The sequence below is a fragment of the Prionailurus bengalensis genome, chromosome E3 (assembly GCF_016509475.1).
Source record: "Prionailurus bengalensis isolate Pbe53 chromosome E3, Fcat_Pben_1.1_paternal_pri, whole genome shotgun sequence".
NCBI classification, from domain to species: domain Eukaryota; kingdom Metazoa; phylum Chordata; class Mammalia; order Carnivora; family Felidae; genus Prionailurus; species Prionailurus bengalensis.
The window spans coordinates 40,600,713-40,615,717 of record NC_057357.1 but is presented as its reverse complement, the minus strand read 5'-3'; the positions used below and the strand labels follow the sequence as shown (position 1 = coordinate 40,615,717).

The 15,005-nt window shown below is 55.2% G+C and overlaps 2 protein-coding genes across 7 annotated transcripts in view; one reads left to right on the top strand and one right to left on the bottom strand.

The window, feature by feature from the left end:
- Positions 1-12,967, top strand: GNPTG (N-acetylglucosamine-1-phosphate transferase subunit gamma). Its single transcript, XM_043561065.1, has 11 exons — positions 1-97; positions 184-241; positions 323-390; positions 11,371-11,425; positions 11,491-11,574; positions 11,664-11,757; positions 11,837-11,951; positions 12,053-12,135; positions 12,215-12,343; positions 12,429-12,510; positions 12,589-12,967. The coding sequence occupies exons 1-11, from the start codon at positions 37-39 to the stop codon at positions 12,684-12,686; spliced, it is 927 nt and encodes a 308-aa protein (XP_043417000.1). The 5' UTR covers positions 1-36; the 3' UTR covers positions 12,687-12,967.
- Positions 12,813-15,005, bottom strand: part of UNKL (unk like zinc finger) — a 37,588-nt gene continuing 35,395 nt past the window's right edge. For all 6 annotated transcript variants that reach the window (XM_043561054.1, XM_043561055.1, XM_043561059.1 and 3 more), the window contains one exon: positions 12,813-14,993. In XM_043561054.1, the coding sequence (XP_043416989.1) occupies positions 14,886-14,993 (108 nt within the window). In that variant the 3' untranslated portion in view covers positions 12,813-14,885. The remainder of the gene's footprint in view (positions 14,994-15,005) is intronic.

Sequence of the window (15,005 nt, the reverse complement as noted above, 5' to 3'; positions counted from 1 at the left end):
CTAACGGCGCCCACGTGACGGCGCGCGCGGCCGGCGATGGCGGCGAGGTCGGGGGGCTTCCAGCTGCTGCTGCTGCTGCTGGGGCTCGCGGCGCGCGGTTAGTGTCCCTGCGCCCCGGGGCCCCTCCCGTGCGTCCCCCGCCGGCGCCGCCCGGCCGTCTCCTCACCGCCCCGTTCCCCGCAGGGCCCGCTGCCGCCGCTGCCGCCAAGATGAAGGTGGTGGAGGAGCCCAACTCGTTCGGGTGAGCGGCCCCGCGGGGCGCGGCGGGGCGCGGCGGGGCCGCCCGGAGCCCCGTGCCCCCTGACCCTGCCGCTCCCCGCAGGCTCAACAACCCGTTCCTGCCCCAGACCAGTCGCCTCCAGCCCAAGAGGGATCCTTCCCCGCTGTCTGGTGAGTGCGGGACCCTGGATGCGGGGGCGGCGGGGCAGGGAGCCGGGAGCCGGCGTGGGTCCCCGACCCGGGGGCCGAGGGGCAGCCTGGGAGGCCCGTGCCTTGGTTTGTCAGCCTTTCAGAGCTTGAGGGCGCGATGCAATTCCAGAACGTTCTAGGACAAGTTAAGTCGCTACCCCTTTAGTCCTTTTTAATTCCGTCTGTGGAGGTGATCTCCGTGAACAGTTGGGTACAGACGTGTTTCATGTTCACGTTCATGAGCACACAAGTAAAAGCGTGCACTAATTTGCTTTCGTGATTTTTTTCTCTTTTTTTAAGACTTATTTTCTGTCTTTTTCTGTTAAAGTAATAACGACACAGGTTTGCTCATTTGCTGTTGTCGCTCACTGTGTGTCTTGGAACTTTTTAAGAGGGTGAACATAGGTCTTCACCCTTTTCGCTTGATACTTAGTGGTTTTTAGGATGGCTCTGCGTGCCTTTGTTGCCAGGTGTTTGGTTTTTTGGTCATTAGAAACTTTCCTCCTGCGGAAGATCGCCTCTTCCTACCCTGTGTGAGTGGTTTCCTAAGGTCCCATACCACAAGTGGAGTTGCTGGCTCGTTCAGTGAGAAATACAAGCAGGAAACATCTAGTTTTTTGTTTTTTGTTTTTTGTTTTTTAACGGCACAGTACTATGTGTTAGGGTCTGTGCTGGGAACGCAGCAATGAGCAAAAAACACAGCTTGTCCTCCTGGAGTTGACGGTCTAACGGGCTGTGCGCGCGCCAGTAAGCTACGAGGTAGGTGAAGTGTAGAGTGGTTGATGGTGGGAAATGCTCCAAAGGTGTGAAAGCGGGGAAGAGCAAGCAAGCAAGCACACAGGCGCGCGTGCGTGCCTGTGTGTGTGTGTGCGTGTGCGCGCGCGTGCGTGCGCGCGCGCCTGGGGCAAGGGTTGTTTTGAGGGTCACCGTTTTAATTGTTGTTATGTAAATTCTACACCCAGCGCGGGGCACAGAGGGGATCCTGAGTTGGAGAGTACTGCTCTGTGGACTGAGCCCCCAGCCCAGCGCCCTTGGGGATTCCCCTTCTAAATAGGGGGACAGGAAAAGGCTGAGAAGCGACATTTGGTCGGAGGCTGAAGGTGAAAAGTAAGGGGTGGGATATCTGGGGAGGAGGGGGCAGCAAAAGGAGTGGCCAGGTAGAGGCCTTGAGCGCGAGGCCAGAGGGATGGGGGGGGATGAGATCCGAGAGGGACAGATGTGAGCTTTCACCCTAAACAGATGTGTCCTGTTTGTTATGAAAAGTGTGGAAGAGAGAAACAGGGCGGCAGTAAGCGTTTGCCTCGCCTTTCCTTGTTTCCCCGTGGCCATTCTGAAGAAAGGGAACTTGCGTTTTGTCGCACCATTTGAAACTATCAGGACACCTTCTCCCTGGGTAGTTCCAGTCTGGATCGCACCTCCCACCCCCCAAAATTAGTGGTAATTCCATAACTGCTGTGTCCAGTGGTTTCACGGTCTACCCTGAGGGAGGAGGGTGTGCACCCATTTTCTGCCTCTCTCCTGTCCCTGCCTCCGCCAGCCGATGGCACCTGATAAAGAGGGGCGTTCCTTTTCCCCCCTTTTCTTGTTTGTTTCTCTTTTCTTTTTGAGTATCATCGTTGGCTCAGATTTAAACCATATTTCTGGAGCCATAGCTGACACATTCACTTTGATGAAGTGGGACGATTGACCACATCCATGCCGTCACGGCCCCAGACGAGGTAGAGAACGGTTCTCTCCGCCAGAAGGTTCCTGTGGGTTTCTTTCCAAATCCTCCTCCCCGTCACTTTCTGGTTTCCGTCCCTGTAGAGGAGGGTCATCTGGGCTTGGACTCCAGCTGGATGGAGTTCTGGAGCACATGCTCGCCTGTCTCGTGTCTTTCCGGACTCGTGTTTCTGGGATTCCTCTGTGTTGTTGTGCCATCACCGTGCTCTTTTTGCTGAGTATATACAGGCACTGAGATTCGGGGCACCTGGGGGGCTCAGTCCGTTGAGCGTCCCACTCTTGGTTCTGGTTCAGGTCATGATCTCACAGGTCTTGAATCTCACGGGGGATTCAAGCCCCACATGGGCTCTGTGCTGACAACACATAGCCCGCTTGGGATTCTCTCTTCCTCCCTCTGCCCCTCCCCTACTTGAGTGCACACACGCGCACTCTTTTTCAAAATAAATAAATGTAAAAAAAAAAAAGCTAATATTTACTCATAGACTGATAAGGTGTTTGGTTTTTTTAACTTTTTAAAATCTTATTTTTGAGAGAGAGAGTGAGACGGAGCATGAGTGGGGAGGGACAGAGAGAGGGGGAGACACAGAATCCGAAGCAGGCTCCAGTCTCTGAGCTGTCGGCACGGAGCCTGATGCGGGGCTTGAACGCACAGACTGTGAGATCATGACCTAAGCCGAAGTCGGACACTTAGCCGACTGAGCCACCCAGGTGCCCCGCTGAGGGGTCACTTCTGTTCTGAAATTGTATCTTAAACCAAAGAGTTTTGGCCTACGGAGCCATATGCTTATATAAAACTCCCAGAGAATATTTGACGTGTTGGGATTATACAGTTCAAATAGTTTGTGAGAAAATATTTTAGAGCTTAGCTTTGTGTAATCAGGACAAAACTCTCCATTTTTACCACTTATCCCCACCTAAATGTGCGTCTTTTACTCTGATGCAAGCAGGCTTCCCAGAATGAGGTGTCCAGAGATGCTGTTTTATGGAAGGGGAGTGAAGGGTTCGGGGCGTCACAGATACGGACACCCACCCCGAGCAGCTTGGGGAGAGCACCCAGCTGTCTCAGCAAGAGCTAATTCTGCTAATTAAGCTTCCTTTTGAAAAACCACCAGTGTTACCACCAAAACCTTTAATGTGAGAACCTTGAAATTTTTTTTTTAAAGCTTTAGTTATTTTGAGAGAGAGCGCACGTGTGTGAGGGGTGGGGGCAGAGAGCGAGCGGGGGAGAGAGAATCCCACACAGGCTCTGCACTGTCCGCGCAGAGCCCGACACGGGGCTTGACCCACAGACCGGTGAGATCATGCCCCGAGCCGACATCAAGAGCCGGACGCCCAGCCGACTGAGCCACCCAGGAGCCTCAGTCGGAATGTTTTTTAAATAACGTAGCGCAATGATTTTCCTTAGGCAGATGAAAACCAGAATTTAGGAGGTTAGCGACCTGGAGGAGAGCAAGGGGCCTCCAGTAGAGATGGGCCCTTTCGTCAAGTCTGGCGTGCAGGTTAGAAAGTGAGAGTTAACAGGATCACAGCAGTTACCCCGCATTTTCAGTCGGTCGCTGAGTTGTTAAAAACCAGTGCTCTGAGCACATATGATGTATATAAACGAAAATGGTTCCAGTGAAGCACACGGCAAATAAAGTTGAAAAAATTCAGTGAAAAACTGTCCACTCAGCCTGACAATAGTAAATTTCTTTCAGGACTTAAATATTTTTTTTAAAGTTTATTTATTTTGAGGCAAAAGAGAGTGTGTGAGTGAGGGAGAGAATCCCAAGCAGGTTCCAAGCTGTCAGTGAAGAGCCTGATGTGGGGCTTGATCCCATGAACTGTGCAATCTTGACCTGAGCCAAAATCAAGAGTCAGATGCTCAACTGACTGAGCCACCCGGGGGCCCTTTAAGTTTCTTTTTTTTTTTTAACGTTTATTTATTTTTGAGACAGAGACAAAGCATGAACGGGGGGAGGGCCAGAGAGAGAGGGAGACACAGAATCCGAAGCGGGCTCCAGGCTCCGAGCTGTCAGCACAGAGCCCGACATGGGGCTCGAACTCATGGAGCGTGAGAGATCATGACCTGAGCCGAAGTCAGACGCCCAACTGACTGAGCCACCCAGACGCCCTTTAAGTTTCATTTTTTTTTTTGTAACATTTATTTTTGAGACAGAGACAAAGCATGAACAGGGGGAGGGCCAGAGAGAGAGGGAGACACAGAATCCAAAGCAGGCTCCAGGCTCTGAGCCGTCAGCACAGAGCCCGACACAGGGCTTGAACTCCAGAACCACCAGATCATGGCCCGAGCCGAAGTCGGACGCTCAACCGACTGAGTCACCCAGGCGCCTGTTAAGTTTCGTTTTTAAAACAAAGTAGATGCCGGGGCGCCTGGATGGCGCAGTCGGTTAAGCGTCCGACTTCAGCCAGGTCACGATCTCGCGGTCCGTGAGTTCGAGCCCCGCGTCGGGCTCTGGGCTGATGGCTCAGAGCCTGGAGCCTGTTTCCGATTCTGTGTCTCCCTCTCTCTCTGCCCCTCCCCCATTCATGCCCTGTCTCTCTCTGTCCCAAAAATAAATAAACATTGAAAAAAAATTTTTTTTTTAAACAAAGTAGATGAGAGGACCCCTTAATGACAATGTAAGTTTTCCACATAGAGGAATATTCCTAACTTGATTTTTAAAACCCACACTGTTATGTTTTGTTGTGTTTTTCCCCCAAAAGCCACGTGTGGGCTTGCTGCTTCCCCGCCACTGACGCCTACAGTCTGGGGAGTTGGAAGGTCAGGGTTGTCTTGTCCACAGTTGTCTAGTTGCAAACCAGAGCAGAGCCTTCACGTTTCCGTGACTTCCCGGCCGTGTCGCGCTCATCAGCAGCTCAGATGCAGGCTCCGCTCAGGAGAAGCTGGCACCGGTGAGCCCCTCCCTGGTTCTTCTCGCTTAGTTTTGTCAAGCGCACGGTTTTTCTTCAGGTGTCGGGAGTTGAAGGGCTGAGCCTAAAGCACTTAGCATAGAGGTCTCACCGGCCACCCGTCCTAAGCGGAGGCTCCCGTCCCTGTGGGCACGCGGCCCTCTCGGTGAAGCGGCTCCGGGCGTCTCCTCCGCCTATGGCTGCTGGGTCATCCCCGGCCGTCAGGGAGACTGGGGAGGGCCTGCCCGGGCTCGGCCACCACAGTGGTGCCACTGAGCCCGCCCCGAGGCAGGAGCTGCACGATCACGTGTGCCCCACGCCCGCTTCTGAGTGCTCCCCAAAGCCTTACGGAGCCACTGAGGGCTCGGTGTCCTGCTGGCTGGTGTGGCTCCCGCCGTGGCCCAGAGTTCCCGCTCTGTTCTACGGCACACCTAGGACGGTGTCAGAAGTCTCACGTGGGGTCATTAGTGTGGACTCACGAAACCTCATGTTCTTAAACTGAGCTGGCCCTCCCGGTTGCACACAGTTGGGTTCATCTGGTTTTAGCTGCAGGGACGTAGGTCATCCTTGTAACTTTGAGCGTGCAGACGTTCACATGGCTCACGTGCAGCCCGCCTCGTCCTCTTACCTTGTGCTCCCTGGGGGAGGGGGGGCATTCGTTGGTCCTTTTTAAGTGGAGGTGTAATGGGTCTGCAACACGGTGGTAGTTCTGGGCGTACGGGACGGGAGTTGGTATTTGCACCTAGTGCAGAGTGATCGCCGTGGCAAGTGTAATTAACAGCCGTCACCTTTCGTAGCTGCGCGTCGCTCTTTCTTGTGATGTGGACTCTTGGTTTCTACTCTCTCAGCAGTTTTCAGAGAGGAAACGTGGTCGGGTTCCAGTCCCCGAACCTTACTTACACTGGAAGCGCGTTCCGTTTGACCCCCTCACCCATTCGGTCCTCTGGCGGCCACCGGTCTGTTCTCTGGATCTTACGTCTGGTGGTTTATTTTTTAGATTCCACGTGTGACATCCGGTATCTGTGTTTCTCTGGTGTCACTTAGCATAGTGCTCTCGAGGTCCACGCACGTCGCAGATGGCAGGATTCCCTCGTCCGTGGCTGAGTGCTGTTCGGCTGTGTGCACACCGCCTCTTTATCCCTCCACCGGGCACGGTCACCTAGGTGCTTCCGTGTCTCGGCCGCTGAACTCAGGCTGCAGTGAGCACAGGGCTCAGGCGTCTCCTTGAGATGGTGAGATGGTTTTCTTTTCGCTGTTGAGTCGCAGGAGCTCTTTGTATTTTGGGTTTTGAAGCCCTCATCAGAGAGGTGGTCTGCAGATACGTTTGCCCCTCCCGGAGCTTGCCTTTTCATCTTGTTGGTCTCTCTCTGCGGAAACTTTCCAGTTTTACGTAGTCCCACTTGTCAGTGTTTGCTTTTGTGGCCAGATCCAAAAGTTCATCGCCAAGGCCGCTGTCCGGGAGCTTCCCGCCCGTTCTCCTCCAGGAGCTTCATGGTTTCAGGTCTCACATTCACGTCTTTAATACTTTTTGAGTTAATTTGTGCGTGTGGTGGAAGGTAGTGGTCCGGTGTCCCCCGCCATGTATTGAACAGACCGTCCTGTTCCCACTGGAGATTCTCGGCGCCTTCTCTTGAGTTAATTGACCGTATGTGCGTGTTTATTTCTGGGCTCTGTTCCATTCATCTCCGTGTCTGTTCTTATGTCAATACTATACTGGGTTTTTTTTTTTTCAGGTTTATTCATTTATTTTTAAGTCATCTGTACACCCATCATGGGGCTTGAACTTACAACCCTGGGATCAAGAGTCACCTACTCTTCTGACTCAGCCAGCTGGGCGCCCCTAGACCGTTTGGATTCTGTTTATGATTCCGCGTTCTGATACTTCTTTTTCCAAGCATAGTAAGAATTCTGTTTTTCATTGTGGCAAAATATACATAAAATTTCCTATCTTAACCAGTCCCTACAGTGCGGGAACATGAAGCACATTCACGTTGTTGTGCGCACCGCCATCTGTCTCCAGAAACGTCTCATCTTCTGGAACTGAAACTACCTGAAGGCCACGTCCCTGTTCCCCTGCCCCAGCCCCACCCCCACCTTCTACGTCTGTCTGAATTTGCTCCAGATAGCTGCTGGGGTCTGGGTGTGTCCCCCCTGACATTTGTACGTTGATGCCTGAACCCCCAAACTGATGGTGTTAAGAGGTGCTTCCGTCACAAGGGTGGAGCCCTCGACAGTGGGGCCTGCACCCTCTTCCCTTCCCAAGGGAGGCGCCAGACCTTTCCAGCCGCTTCCACCACGTGGGGGACGTCAGAGGTGCCTCCCCCTGTCCCCGTGAACCAGAACTTGACCGTGCTGGTGCCCTATCTGTACTTCCAGCCTCCCAAACTGTGAAAAATTAGTTTAGAACTCACCCCGCGTGTGGTCTTTTGTTAGAGCCACTCACACGGACTAAGGACCTCCCGTAAGTGGAGTCCTGTGCTGGCCTTTTTGTGGCCGGCGTGGCTCACTTGGCGTAGGTCTCCAAGGTTCGTCTCTGTTTCAACAGGTGTCAGGATGAACTTGTGAAGGCTGAATAATACTCCATCGTACGTATAGATTTTATTTTTTTAATTTTTATTTCTTGATGTTTATTTATTTTTGAGAGAGACAGAGACAGAATGTGAGTGGGTAGGGGGAGAGGGAGACACAGAAGCAGAAGCAGGCTCCAGGCTCCGAGCTGTCAGCACAGAGCCCGACGTGGGGCTCGAACTCAAGAGCTGTGAGATCATGACCTGCGCCAAAGTCAGACGCTCAACCGACTGACCCACCCAGGCGCCCCTTAATGTTTATTTTTAATGTTTGTTTATTTTTGAGATAGAGTACGTGTGTGAGAGGGGCAGAGAGAGAATCCCAAGAAGGGTCCATGCTGTCAGCACAAACCCTGACCGATCCCACAAACCATGAGATCGTGACCTGAGCTGAAGTCAAGAGTCGGGTGCTCAACAGGCTGCCCCCGCACCAGGCGCCCCGAGTTATTTTTGTGTACTGTGTAGAGTAAGGGTCCAGCGTCATCCTTGTGTGCGTGCAAGTTTCCCAGCACCATTTATGGAGAAGACGGTCTTTTCCCTGCTGAATGGTCTTGGCACCCACATCATATCATATGGATGTATGTTCAAGACTTTATTTATGAGGTATCTTCTGTCCTGTCGCTGCACCTGTCTGTCTTTAAGCCAGGGTCGCACTGTTCTGATGTGTAGTCTTGCAGTAAGTTTTGAAATAAGTAATTTTTTCAACTGTTCTTTTTCAAGATGGATTTGGCTGTTTGGGGTTGAGATTCTGTTTTAATTTTAGGATGGGTTTTACTATTTCTGTAAAAAAAAAAAAAAAAAAGTTCCTGGGATTTTGATATGGATTGCCCTCAATTAGGTTAGTTAGGAGAGTATTCACATTTTAGCATTAAATCGTCCTACCCATGAACACAGGGTCTCTCTCCATTTATTTCATTTATTTACATGCTTCATTTTTTAGGTGCTATCTTGTAGTTTTCTCTGTACAAGTATTTTGCCTCTTCGGTTTATTCCAAAATAGATGTATTTTTTGGTACTCTTATAAATGGAATCGTTGCCTCAAATTTCCTTTTTGGGTTGTTGTCAGTGTAGAAAAACACACATCGTTCTTCAGTGTCAACTTGGTATCTTGCCCCTTTGCTCACAGATTTTTGTGGACTCCAGGGTTTGCTTTTCTTTCTTTTCCCTTTTTGTTTATTTTGGGGAGGAAGGAGGCGTGCAGAGTGTCCCAAGCAGGTTCCTTGCTGTCACCACAAAGCCTGACGCAGGGCTCGGTCCCACAAACCGTGAGATCGTGACCTGAGCTGAAATCAAGGGTCAGACACTGATCCGACTGAGTCGCCCAGGAGTCCCCACTAGGGTTTTCTACGTACGCGATCATGTCGTCTGCTAACGTGGCCACGTAGTTCTTTCTTCCTTTCCAGTTTGGATGCGTTTTCTTTCTCGCCTGATCGCTGTGGTAGAACTTGACTGCGGCGTCGACGACCAAGAGCGCCCGACGGGAGGAGGAACGCGCTGGGTGTTGCCCACGTTCCGTCTGAGGTCAGCCGTGGGGTCGGCCCATACGGCTTCTGCGTTGGTGGCAGTTTCGTTCGTTTCCTTGGTTGTGGAGGCTTCGTGCCATGAAAGAGGGTTGAATTTTGTCAGGTGCTTTTTCTGCAACAGTCGCGTGGCCGTGGGGTCCCCCCTGGGTCTGGTAGTGGATCGTGTTGTCACCGTGATTGTTGTATTTTGAGCCATCCTCACGTTCTAGGAATCAACCCCACTTGGTGACGACGTAGGAACCTTTCAGTGCGTCGTTGCAATCAGTCTGCTGGTGTTTCGTGGAGGGTTTTTTGCACTCCTGTTCGGAGCGGATATTGGACCGTGGTTTCCTTGTGACTTGTTGACTTTGGGTTCGGGGTGACGCTGGCCCCACACCGTGAAGCAGCGTGTGGTCCGCTCTTCCGCGGCTTGGGGACCCTTGAGAAGGACTGATAGATGGCGCGTTCCTAGGAACTGCCCGTTTCGCATAGGTGATCGATCGGTTGGCGGCCGGCTCGTTCAGTATTCCGGTAGCCGTCTTTCAGCCAAACTGGCAACTTTCCCACGTTCCTGCCTGGCTTTAGGGGTTTCAGCGCTCGTGTGTGTGTTTTAGTCAGTCTAGCGAAACACTTAGGATCTTGGGGAGCTTTTCAAAGGAGTGTTGGCTTTGACTGCGTTTCGTTTTCTTTCTTCTGCCAGCTTTGTGTCTCGTGTGCTCGTTTTAGTGCTGAGTGTGTGAGAGCTAGGTCACGGGCGTGAGCGCGTACTTGAACGCGCCGGAGACGCCCGGCTCCCTCTCAGCACCTGGGCTCTGAGCCTCCTGCTCTCTGTCTCGAGTATTTCCTGATTTCCCTGAGTGCAATTACTCTGGATCTGTGCATTTCCTGCTTCTGCTGTTGATTCCTGGTTTCCGTTGTGATCAGAAAGTGGCGTTTTAGTCCTTCTAGGTTTGTTCAGAACAGAACACCCGTGGTCTCTCCTGACCGTTTGTGGCATACGGTCGCTCTGGTGGCAGTGTGGCCGCCCCGGCCCTCTTTCTCCTGACTTTTACAGCTAACAGGAGCCTCTCTGAGGGGTCTCCTCCCCTTGGCCGGCCTGTGCCTTTTGACCGGGTGGATAGTTAATTCCTTCACTTGGACGTGTCGACAAGGAGGGACTCCCAGGAAACCGTGTATCTCGTCCCTCGTTTCCTCCCTTGTGACGCTGCTTTCCCTCTGTGTCACTCTGGGGGTTCGTAACATCAGGTTATTCAGATCTGATTGCAGTTTCTCGTCAGTTTGAGTCACTGACAAAATCAGTGTCCCCCCTCCCCACCCCCAGCTCCGCTGTCCGTCTCAGGCTCACCTCCTCAGACGCCGGGGACCCACCAGCAAAGACGCGTGATGGTTTTGTGATGCACCTCCCACATTCGGTAGACCGACAAGGTCGGGACGGCAAGCATCCCGGCTCTGTGCCGCAGCCGTGACTTCGCCTTCACCGTTCCAAGGGCAGGGCACCCTGTGGGGACCGGGTCCCCCCCGTCTGCCTGGCGGGTGGGTTGACGGCCGCGTCCCTCACTGCGCCGCCTTCCAGGCTGCAGGCTGGGTCCCCCGACCGGCCTCAGTTCTCGTTGCCCTTGGGTGTCTGCCGAGGGTCGGGGCCTGTCCTCCTTGGAGTTCCCCTCTTCTGTCACATTGGAGACTTTCTTGTCCTCCCAGACGCTCGGCCCATCCGAGCCCTCCCGTGGGGGCCCCCATGCTGCGACCCCACCCCGCGGCCCGGCTCTTCCGTCTGCCGGAGTGGCATCGAGCCCTCGTCTCCGCCGCCTGCTCCGGCGTTCCTTCCCGCTGTCCCTTGTTCTCGTGTCTGCCTGGGTCCCAGTTCTTCTAGTACATTTAGAAGCCTTTACTCCCAGAGAGCCGTATGGGCTTCTGCTGGGACCGCCGTGTCACCCTTCCCCTAGATGAGGCCCTGTGTCGCGGGTAGGGATTCGTTGCGACCCGGGCTCCGTGCCGAGGCTCCTCGTCGATGACCCGTGAGCGCGCGGCTGCTTTCGCCCATCTTCCTTTCCCCGTGTCCCCACGCTTCTTGGGGCCCCGTCGTCCCCCGGCCGCCTCCCGCCCCCGGCTCCAGGAAGTCTCAGCGCCCACCTTTCCGCCCGAGCGCGAGGCCGGACGGAGGCCAGCTGCAGGGTGCCCGCTGTCGCCCTCGGAGGTCGCTTCAGTGGGCCCCGGTGCTCCTGTCCCGAGTCCCAGCCGCGGGCGCCCCCGCCGGACTCGGCTGTCGCGCTCTCTTCCAGGGCCCGCGCACCTCTTCAGGCTCTCCGGCAAGTGCTTCAGCCTGGTGGAGTCCACGTGAGTGTGGGGCGCTGCCGGCGGGGACGGGCGCGGGGACCCCCCTGACGCCGCTGTGCCCGCAGGTACAAGTACGAGCTGTGCCCCTTCCACAACGTGACGCAGCACGAGCAGACCTTCCGCTGGAACGCTTACAGCGGGATCCTGGGGTGAGAGGGGCCGCCGGCTGCTCACGGGGACCCCCCCCCGCCCCCGACAGGCACCCCGGCCCGCCTCACACGCTCATCCCCCCCCCCAGCATCTGGCACGAGTGGGAGATCTCTAACAACACCTTCAGGGGCATGTGGATGAGGGACGGCGACTCCTGCCGCTCCCGGAGCCGGCAGAGCAAGGTGGGCCCGCGTTGGGGGGACCCTGGGGGGAGGGGGCAGGCTCCTCGCCCCCCACCTGCCCACCAAGGCCCTCCCACAGGTGGAGCTTACCTGTGGGAAAAGCAACCGCCTGGCACACGTGTCTGAGCCCAGCACCTGCGTCTACGCGCTGACCTTCGAGACGCCTCTGGTCTGCCACCCGCACTCCCTGTTAGGTGGGCCCCGGGGGGGCCGTCCCAGGGATGCGGGGGGGGGGGGGGGGGAGGGAGGGGGCAGAGGCGCTCGGCTAAGCCCCCGTCTGCTGGGTCGCTTGCAGTGTACCCGGCCCTGCCGGCGGCCCTGCAGCACAGGTGGGACCAGGTGGAACAGGACCTGGCTGACGAGCTGATCACGTCCCAGGTGAGGCGCCAGGCGGGCACCCCCTTGCCCGGGCACAGGGCGGCCAGGAGCTGGGGGTTCCCTCTTCCACGACCCTCAGGGCTATGAGAAGTTGCTCAGGGTGCTCTTTGAGGAGGCCGGCTACTTGAAGACCCCGGAGGACAGTGACTCCGTGCGGGAAGGAGGTGCTAAGGCCCTGGCGTTCCAGACCCTGGAGAACTGCAGTGAGGTACAGACGGGGAAGGGCCCCCCAGCCCTGGGCTGGCCTCCCGCCGCGGGGCCACGGCACTGCCCTTTTACCTGCTCTGTTCCAGGCTCACAGGGAGCTGTGGAAGGAGGTCAGGAGACTCCGGAGCTTGCTGACACAGCATGGCATCCCCTACGCGCAGGCCGCGGGTGAGTCCTGCGGGGGTGTGGGGGCTCAGCCCACCCGCGGGACCTGCGCTGACCTCCTGCCGCTCGCTGTTCTGGCAGAAACGCCCCCCTCTGAGCACGGGGGCCCCAGGACACCCACAGACGGGACAGCGGAACGGCTCCATGGCGACCCGGGACGGCGAGGGAACACCTTGTGACCTGAGACAGGCCTCGGGGGCAGATCCAGGCTGGCGGGGAGGGGAGCAGCATGGGGGAGGGGGGGGCGCTTCCTCTGCCTTCGGGGCCTGCCGGCCATCAGCATCGGCTCAAAGAGGCAGACAGAATAAAGATTCAAAGTTTTAATTAATTTCCATACTGATAAAAATAATTCCATGAATTCTGTAAACCATTGCATAAATGCTATAGTGTAAAAAAATTTAAACAAGTGTTAACTTGGAACGGTTCACTACAAGTAAATGATTATGCTTTATAAATACTACCTTCTGGGTTAAGAAAATTCATTCCAGTAACGACCTCCTCTAAATACTCAGAACAAACAGAGATTGAGGCTTCCATAAATTAATCCACGTGAAGTGTCCACACTGACCTGAGGTCTTCTGCCGACCCCAGTTCCAAACAGCCGGAGGCCATAACGTGCCCCGTGATCGCTAGCCCCGCACCCAGTGCTCCCGTCACCCGTGCGAGGGCGGTGGCCCAGCCCGTGAGGCCTGCAGGGTAGGGACGCCTCCTGCAGGAGACCAGGGCCGCCACAGCCAAGACCCCGAGCAGAAAGGACCGGCTCAGGCAGGGCCGAGGGGCCCCGCGACGCTGCAGCCCTGCCTGGTCTGCCTGCTGTGCGGAGCCTGCCCGAGCCGCCTACGGGGAGCACGCGGGCTGTTCCCAGTTTGTCATCTGACGATGCCGAGGCTGGGGACCCACAATAAAAACGTTGTTCTGTTTCCCATAAAAGACCAAAGGTCTGAAATGTGAAACAAGTGCATAAATATTAATAAAAATAAAGAATTTTAAACGGTGGTAACAGTAGCACAAAATATACGTCATTTCTAAGAGCTAATAAATCATCATCACTATCATTAAAAACAAAGTCGATTCACTAAAACCCAGTCGATGGTCACCTGTAGTAGTGGACTCGCTGCAGCCCGCCACGGGCCCCTCTTAAAGGACAGAACTATCGCTTTGTCTTACGTTAAAAATGTTTTAAACCTCTTACTAAATATTTGGTCACTGATAATTTTTACCGAGCCATTCTGCGCTTTAAAAAATGCTATTAAAAGTCTTTGGCAAAGCCACAGTGGGCCGAGAGGCACCGGCGCTCACTTCCAGGCCAGAGGGGCCGTGACCTGCTCCCACCCCAGCGGCAGGTTCGGGAAAGATCTTGCAGCCATCTAGATGTGCCTCGGGGAGAGCAAAGTCTGGGTAGACCACTCACCTCTTCTGCTTCTCCCCAGATTGCTAGGAAAAATGACCCAGTGCAGACCAGAGAAGATTCTGGTCCTCACCAAAACCAGACCTGTTCTCGGGAGTGTTTTTGCCACGGCAGGGCAGCCAGGTTCTCTCTGCAACCCTGGGGTCCCCCGAGTGACCCTGGTAATACCTGGGTTACACCGCGGCCTGTGAGCCTCTCCCTTGCAGGCAGGGGTCCCCGGCGGGCGTCTGTCTGGTCGCAGGGAGGGGCATGAGCGAGTCTCTGGCCTCAGGCTGCCCGCGAAGGAGCCGGGACGCCCTCCAGCAGGCTCCAGAGGCTACGGGTGCCGCCGAGGCACAGCTTTGTAAAACTAACGCGGAAGCCTCCACCAACGGGCCCCCCCGCCGTGCTGCTCACTAGAGGAGAGAACGGACCTGCGCGAAGGGCCTCCTTCGCTCCTTTTGCAAGGCTCAGGCACTTAGAAAAAGTGGCCACGGGTCATGGGGCAAATCAGGCGCAACGCCATTTCACGGGCCTGGAATACAAACCTCCAATTAATGTGCGCGTGCACGCCATCGAGAGCGTCCCTTTCACAAAACTAAAACCCTAGATGTGTCTTTCAGTCTCACTGCTATAAATACTATGTCTGCACTTAATTTGGAAACTATTGAGAAGTCCTAGGTGTTTCTCACTACTAGATAAACGCTCATCTCAGAAGTACTAATTTCAGAAAAGGAAATCAAAGGTCTTTACCATACCGTGAATTAACAAGAAACTGACAGGAAATGTCCTCAGCTCACAGTACACATACAAAGCTTCATGTTACCGCGTAGTAAAAAAATCACGAACCTAGGAAGCAGCTTACAGCAACTTAGAACGTCTAAATCCCCCGGTTTACAAAGTGCTGGTCAGGGTCCCGGTGCGTCAGGTCCGCGAGCCCCCGTCGTTCCGGAGCCCGGGGGCGCCCGAGGGGCCGGTGAGGACGCGGCGGTCACCACGGGAGCGGTGGGCCCTCGCAGCAGGCGCAGGGCTGCAGGGCGCCGCCGCGGGCCCGCTCCCGGCACACGGCGCACTGCTTGGCTCGAAGCTGGAGGATCACCTGCGGGGCGAG

Coding starts and splice junctions, on each gene's coding strand:
- GNPTG (XM_043561065.1), top strand. CDS start 37: ATGGCGGCGAGGTCGGGGGGCTTCCAGCTGCTGCTGCTGCTGCTGGGG. Junction 11,575..11,663: donor GCTTACAGCGGGATCCTGGG/GTGAGAGGGGCC, acceptor CCCCCCCCCCAG/CATCTGGCACGAGTGGGAGA. Junction 12,511..12,588: donor CCCCTACGCGCAGGCCGCGG/GTGAGTCCTGCG, acceptor CTGTTCTGGCAG/AAACGCCCCCCTCTGAGCAC.